The following is a 7927-nucleotide window of genomic DNA, read 5'->3' on the forward strand; positions in this document are numbered from 1 at the left end:
ACGTTGATTTCTATTCAGGAAAGCGCGTCATCAACGGAGTTGTCTTTGCCACTGATGTGCCGGATATAACTCGTGAAGTCGAATATGTAGGCAATGGACGGAGCTCACTTGGGGTGTGGGAAGAGTTGGTAGCGGTCGATTGACACGTAAGCAGCTTCACTCTAAAAAATATTGAGTAAAAAGGGTGTCTTTTTACTCGCTCTTTGTTTAGAGTTTTGTGATCGGTGAGGATATGGAACGGCCGACCTTCTAGAAAGTGTCGAAAGTGCTTGACAGCCAAATAGGCTGCGAGCAGTTCACGACCGAATTTGCTATAATGACACTCGGTCTGTGAGAGCTTGCGTGAGCAGAAAGCGACTGGCTGCCAAACTTCGTCGACCGCCAAACTACGTCACCATAGGATCTGCAAGACTGCTCCTATGGTGATGTCCGAGGCGTCCACTGTGAGTGACGTGATGGCGTCGCTCTTTCGATGTGTGAGGAGCGTTGCGAGGAGGAAGCTCTGCAGAGCTTCCGTGATGGAACTGAAAGCTCTCTCCTCATCGCGCGTCCAGAAGATGGAAGCTTTGGGCTTCGTTTGGCCGAATAGAAGTGCGTGAAGTGGTTGCAAGATGTCAGCGCAATGAGGAATAAACTGCGGCTAATAGTTGGAAAGATCGAGGAATTCACGTAGTTTCTTCGTATTTGTTGGTCGTGGAAACTGCAATATAGCTTCAACACGTGCGGCTGGTGGAGAGATCCCACGCGAATCCACGTGATGGCCAAAAAGTCTAGTGAGAAAACGCCGAACTCACTCTTTGGTCCGTTGACGACTAGTCCATGTTGGCGGAGTCGTGTGAAAACCTGACGCAGGTGAAGTTCGTGATCTTCTGCAGTGGTGCTAAAGACAAAGATGTCGTCGATGTACGCAAAGCGGAAGGTCAAACCACAAAGTACATGGTCCACGGACCGTTGAAAGGTATGTGCGGCGTTTCGTAAATCGAAGGACATACGCGTGTATTCAGTCATGCTAAAAGGTGTTAATATGGCAGTCTTTGGTATGTCGGAAGGCTCAACTGGTATTTGGTTGTATGCCTTCACTAAGTCGATTTTACTAAATACGGTGGAACCATGTGGCAATGCCGTGAAGTCCTGGATGTGCGGTATCAGATAGTGGTCCGATACCGTCCCTTTGTTGAGGGCCTGGTAGTCACCGCATGGTCTCCAGTCACCTGAGGGCTTGGGAACCATGTGTAGCAGAGACGACCAGGCACCAGAAGAGGGGCGGACCTATCCAAGTTCAAGCATGTGCTCGAATTCTCGGCGCGCAATCTTGTAGCGGTCAGGAGCGAGACGACGAGCAATTGCGGACACCAGTGCTCCTACTGTCACTATGTGATGAGTGACATTATGGCGTATCGGGTATTCAAGAGATGGAGCCCGAAAGAGGTCGGAAAATTCTTGCAGAAGCGTATACCACGGCGCAGAGGTTTCGGCATGAGCTTGCACGACACGCAAAGAATGGCAAATTTGATGTCACGCGCTGAACTGTGAAGAGGGTCTCAGAATCCTTGAGAAGGTTATGTCGTAGGTCTACCACAAGCTTAAAATGCCAAAGAAAATCCGCACCGATGATGGGCACACACACGTCGTCGATTAAGAAGATTCACCAAAGTGTGCGTCTCAGGCCGATGTCAAACGTAACAGACCTCTGTGTGTAGGTCCGTAGGTCCGTATGGTCGAACCATTGACCGCGGTGACAGGCGGCGAGGTCTAGCGTCGTTGGTGGTCCTCCAACGTAGGCGGAACAACACACACTTCGGCACCTCTGTCATTGAGGTAGCGGACTTTGGTGACGTGGTCCGTGACGTGGAATAGGCGGCGGTATGTCGGGCCTGAAACACTGGCCGCCGTCAGTGCGTGGCCCGCGCGTTTCCCGCAAACTGGAATGGCTGTTTGCACTGACGAGCTCGAGCTCCGTATCCGCGGTGGTACAGCTAGCAGACGCTTAAAGGCAGACTTGGCAATCTTTCTCGGCTTTGGCGCCGTGGTCGTGACGCGTTGTGGTGGTGGTCTACCTTCAGCGCACTCAGTTCAGTGGCCAACTGATCCACCTTGTGCTTGAGCTCCTCGTTAGCTTGAAGAAGGCGGTCCAAGTGGTCGTCGCGGACCAGTGCATGATATATTCACGTGGTCTCTCGATCGCAGATATGGACGGCGCACCGATATCCATAATCTTGCTGGTCATCCGCACTAGCGAGTCGAGGGATTCTGTAGACAATACCCTTTAAATCACCCGCACCTGCTGTGGCAGTTGCTGTAAGAAGAGCTCACGTAGAATCGAGACGTCTAATGCAGCAGAGTAGTCCCCGATCAGGTGTCGCACGCGACACAAAAGCTCCGCAGGCGTTCGGTCGCCGAGTTCTTCCGAGGTGAGTAGCTTCTGCAGCCTATGCTTCTCCGACTCCGTATTCCGGCGTATGACCTCGTCTTTAAGGCTGTCGTAGGGGTTGTCATGAGGTGGAGCACGCACAATGTCTCTTACGATGGCGATGACAACAGGTGGTAAAGCGCCGATGATGTAATCGTACCTCGCTGTTTGCGACGTTACCCGGTGTCGTCGGAAGAGTGGCTTGACGCTTATAAACCAGAGTTTAGAGCTCGCCTGCCAAAACTTCGGGAGTATGAAGTTAGCGACGACAGGGTCAGGTCCCTTGGGATTCGGTGTGGCGTCGCTGTTGGGTGTGGTGTCCATGGTGAGCCAAAATGAACGGGGCTGAAGAAACCGAGTTGGCCGCGACGCTCAGTGCGTTGACGAAAGGACGAGTGGGTGTGCGTTGCCGCTCTGAATTCAGGTCAACACTTGTAGAAAGACGTGAGGTGTTTGGTCTCCTTCATGTTTTATTTATACCTGCTCTGGCATGGACGTCCACAGACGCTGATGATGATGATTATGCCTCCACTATGGCTCTTGCCCACTCTGGGGGATTGGCCAAGAATTGAAGATATGAAATTGAAGGTTTTTTAATGATACCTAATCCCAACAGAAGGAGGATAAAGCACACGTAAACACAGAAAGAGTGCAATATTTTTTTGCCATTTCGACCAGACAGAATACTATATATCTTGAATTGGAATTGCAGCAATTTCGAACACGTTTAAAATTGATGTTTAGAATTTGCTTGATAATATTATAATAACAAATATACAAATAGGAATTTAGACGCGGATTCATTTTGTTTCATAAAAATAACTGCAAATGGCATCAAATTCATTCCTGTGGCTGTAGCCCAGAACCCAAGCTGTTGTTATTGCTGGCGTCATCTTCTCTTGTGCTGGCTCGAACACAGGGACCAGCTGCGGCCCAACTTCGTCGAATCTCCGAGACACTGACGGCTTGCCATACGACAATGGGAACCATGAAAAATGCTTCGCATATGGCAATGCTATCTAAAACGTGAATGTGCTTTGATGTAAACGTTCTCGATACGCCTCCACGATTTCTTGACAAAACTGTAATTCCATGGCCTATTCCAACGCCTGGGAGGCCTAATCGCTTTTTATGGGTAAGCCGCTCCAAAACATAACCGGTGAAGCGCCATCGAAGGTAAGTTTTCGCGTTTCAGAGCTGTGGCTGATCGGCTATGGTTTTCGTCAACAGAAAAGCGAAAAACAATAAAAAAGACCTGTCCATATTTTTGTGCCTTTCCGTGCAAATCACCGTGTAAGTTTGTCGGTACAACACTCTTTGTTCTTTACACGGCCACAAACAGCGCATGCACCAGCGAAAACACAGCAACAACTGTGGTAGGCGCCGCGGCTATTGCCTACCAAGCGAAATCAAACGCCCGACAACAGCACCACCACATTTTAGTGACGTGTTTCTTGTGGAATTTGTCTATACAAGGCTATGTTATGCTCTGATAGCGTGTCTGTGGTTAAGACGCTCGCCTTTGTATCGTGGGTACGGGGCTTCGAATTCCTGCTCGCCAAGAAATGCTTTCAGCAAAGATGTTTTCGTTATTTTTCTCTATATATTTGTTCCTCTCTCTCTCTGTACTGCTTCCCACACTCACCAGGTCGTTGTATCCCGCAACAGACAAATCGGCACGCGTGTGCTGAGAGTGGAGCAGAAGAAGAAGAAGAAGAAGAAGAAGAAGAAGAAGAAGAAGAAGAAGAAGAAGAAGAAGAAGAAGAAGAAGAAGAAGAAGAAGAAGAAGAAGAAGAAGAAGAAGAAGAAGAAGAAATAATGAGAGAGAGAGAGCAAGTGTGCCGTTTCATGGTGTGGATCATTTCTGTTGGCGCGTGCCGAACCAACACAAAGCTTAAACCACTCCACTCTTGAAACCACGAAGCGCTGTGGATAACGCCGCCTCATAGCGCAGCTGCAGCCGGTGACGGGGTGGCGCGAGTGCAACCCATTTAGTTGCAAGAGCAGGTATTTGCATGGCAGTCGACGTTACGCTGACATGCAAGCGGCGAATTGGCAAAATCTTTGGACATGTGAGCCTCATATCGTTTCCACCATGAAAGGTTACGGTAAAGTTCGGAGATAAAGGAGGGAATCAAGAGATTTTGGGCCATACATGCACAGCTTCCCCGACTACAAGAACGAGCATGATGGGCCGCATGCAGGTATATGAAAAGCGCCCGATCAACCTATCGTGTTCTGCTGTTGAAAAATATATGCTCTAACATCTTAAACCTCTTTCCTTATACAGTCGATACAAAATTTGCATAAAAACGCTTTGAGCACCATAACATAGCAGTCAAAGTCCGCTATCATTCTGCAAAGGAAAGTTCTAGTCTGGCGCCACGGAGTGGCCTCATTTTCCCGAAGCGCCCAACGCAATATCTCCAGAAAAAAGGCCTTAAGATTACATTATGATTCTCTGAAACAGCACGTTTTTTTCTCTGTTTTTTTATAAATTGTGGGCATTCTATGTATTGTGAAACTGCACTATTATGCATAAACTGACTATAATTAAGTCACGAATGTCTAATTAATCATTCACTGCAATGCAACTTCTGTCACCGCATAATACTTCCACCCTGGCGAAGAATCTGCCTTTTTAGACAATTGGTGCCTGTCTGTCCCAGCATTTTTAGAAAAGACTAGTATTGTCTAAAAATATGAAGCATATTTACTGACATCATGAACCTCGGGAACGCGTGATTAAACAGCGGAGCGGGTGTCATCAGACTTGTATAGGCATGGTATACATTGACACAAACGAGGCCCTACCCGTTTGTTTTTGCTCTCCCAATCAAACGTCTACCACAAAGCCCTTTCTTCGCACCCTCTCTTATTTTCTAATTTTCTTTTAAATGCGAAACATTTCTTGGCGAACTAAACGCCCTTCAATCGTTTCGATCTATCTATCTATCTATCTATCTATCTATCTATCTATCTATCTATCTATCTATCTATCTATCTATCTATCTATCTATCAATCTATCTATCTATCTATCTATCCGCAAATGTCTTCGTGCTCTCGCGATCGCCTCCTTAGCGTGGTGGGGACAAATATATGTACGGAAAGGTACGAGGGTAGGACAATATGATGGTCTGGTCATGACATGAAAACTTTTGGGGAACGGTTCAGCTTCGCCTTTAGAGGGCCACTCACCAGGTTTGACAATTTTTGAGCTGAAAAGCGCAATGCATAGATGATGCGTTAATGATCATGTCTGCCATAACTTGCAACGCTACGCGCCGCGAAAATGGGTCAAATATCAAGATGAACGCTGTTCCTTCTTCCTTTTGTGGGCGTGCGCCCAGAGAATGAGGAGATGGCGTGCGCGTATGAATGGCCCTACGTACACGGCAATGCAGTGACGGTGGTCCTCCACGTAGATGATTGTGCTCTGATGTTGCCAACAATGGCACGTGAGATGGTGAAAGTTATATAACACGGCATGCGTAGTTTAAGTATTTATTGCTTGAAGAGATCAATAAATCTCGAGATTAACTATGAGACGCAATAAGGTAGTGTGAGCATTCTTCTTTGTATTTTTCCCGTGAATTGCAACGATATGCGGGGCTAATATGCCGGCGTTTCGCATGCATTCGTGTCTTCGCGGTCAGCGCATTGAGCTGACGACAGCCGTGGAACGCTCTTACGCGTTCGCGCACTCATTGTGCTCATCTATTCTACCGCGTCTAAGCCAGCGTTTCCTAACAATCCCGCAGAAACAGGCAGTAGACCGCAAAACAACGCTGGTCAACAACAACAACAACAAAAAAAAAACGCCCCTCGCGTGCGTGGGGGTTGGGCTTGTTCGGGCACGTCATGAGCAAGTGACCTTGTTCCGGTGCCGGAGAGGGTAGGGAAGAGATTTGGCTTGCCAAGGCTACGTGGAGGAGCGGCAAGGGTGTCTAGCTCGCCTTCTCTCATCCTCGTTTCGCGCCGCTTCAAAAAACTAGTTTCTTCAGAAGTGTGGCAGCTTGGAATAGTTGGTATGGCATGACAAAATGACGACACAGAGACGTGTCCTTCGTGTCCTTCTTGTCTCTGTGTCGTCATTTTGTTATCGTGCTATAACTAGTTTCTTCAGCTCGCTATGAATCGATTAAAAAAAAACTTTTGTGCCAAAATGTTTCTCATCGGACACTCAACAACTTCCACTGTCTAACTAAAATTTGGTATTCGGCCCTTGTACGTCCTTCAACCACTAAGTGCATACTTATTATTATGTTTTGTTACACACACACACACACACACACACACACACACACTCACACACACACTCACACACACACACACTCTCTCTAAGATAAACGCCGCGCGCTCGCCATTTAAGAGGCTATAAAGAGTCTCACAATGCCTAACAGACGGCAGCGCATTATCTAGCGTTTGCTGTTTGCTTGATCAACGCGTCTCAAAAGGCATGATATGTTTTCCGCTAGATAGACATAGTTGTCCATTTCAGAACTGTTCGAAAATTCCTGCGTGTTTTCAGCGGCCATGGCTGCGCTATCCCGACCTTTTTTGATGTACTTTGATGGCCTACCAAATGCGCCTAATAATAACCGAATGGGCTCATTTTCGTTGTGACATCTGTCGAACAAAATGCGTTGAGGAGACTCCTTCCGCTTCATGGCATTTATGTATTTTTTCCCCCGAGTAGCTGCAAGTAACATCGTGCCTTTTTTGTAGGACACCTGCTTGCCGCGGGAACGGCCCTGAAAGGGATCGAAGATTTTATTCTTTATTTTATTTGCTTCTTTCTAGATTTTTCGCTCACGGACGATTTTTCGCTCACAACCAACGATGCCGACACGAACGGCGGAATTTTTGCGACACGAGCTCCTTTACGCTATCGCGGTAATAACGTAAAAATCTTGTCGCGTGCGTCGTGGAGCCCTTCCCTGCACACGTGTGGCACATTCCCGTATACCGCAGGCTTTGGTATGCGGCGATTGACAGTTTGTATCTATCCAGAAACAGCAACGACCGACGTTAGTTGTTTAAATGCTAATTCGTTAGGAACAACCGACATCAGCCGCGTTCACCCGACGTACGCAAAGAAAAAAAAAGAGGATTCCAGCCGGAATCAAACCCAAGTATTCTGCGTAGCAGCTAGGAATTTTACCCCAGAGCTACGCGAGGTCTTGAAACTGCTTTGGAAGAAGACTCTATGCAGGCGTGCTGTGAGTGAAACGTCGATTGTTGTTGCAGTTCTGGATATCTAATTCTTCCACAAAGCAATGTGATTACATATGTACTCATATGATACACTTTTCATGTGTGGTTTATGTCAATCCTTTTTCCACGTGGTCAGCTTTGCTTGTATAGTAGTGTAATTAACATTGAAATTGTATTTATGTCGCTCAACAAGCTATAATCAAGTGTTGCTCGAACACGGAGGCATGAGCTAATGAAAGTTACGTACGATATTCGCATCATCGCGCCGTAAAGTGCACTTGGTTTCGGTAATACAGCCA

At 47.3% G+C, this 7927-nt stretch overlaps 1 protein-coding gene across 1 annotated transcript; it reads right to left on the bottom strand.

Moving 5' to 3' along the window:
* Positions 1-2266: 2266 nt before the first annotated feature.
* LOC142775405 (uncharacterized) lies at positions 2267-2734 on the bottom strand. Its single transcript, XM_075876805.1, has one exon. The coding sequence runs from the start codon at positions 2732-2734 to the stop codon at positions 2267-2269; it is 468 nt and encodes a 155-aa protein (XP_075732920.1).
* Between the last annotated feature and the right edge of the window lie 5193 nt (positions 2735-7927).

Source organism: Rhipicephalus microplus, chromosome X, assembly GCF_043290135.1.
Source record: "Rhipicephalus microplus isolate Deutch F79 chromosome X, USDA_Rmic, whole genome shotgun sequence".
Lineage (NCBI taxonomy): Eukaryota > Metazoa > Arthropoda > Arachnida > Ixodida > Ixodidae > Rhipicephalus > Rhipicephalus microplus.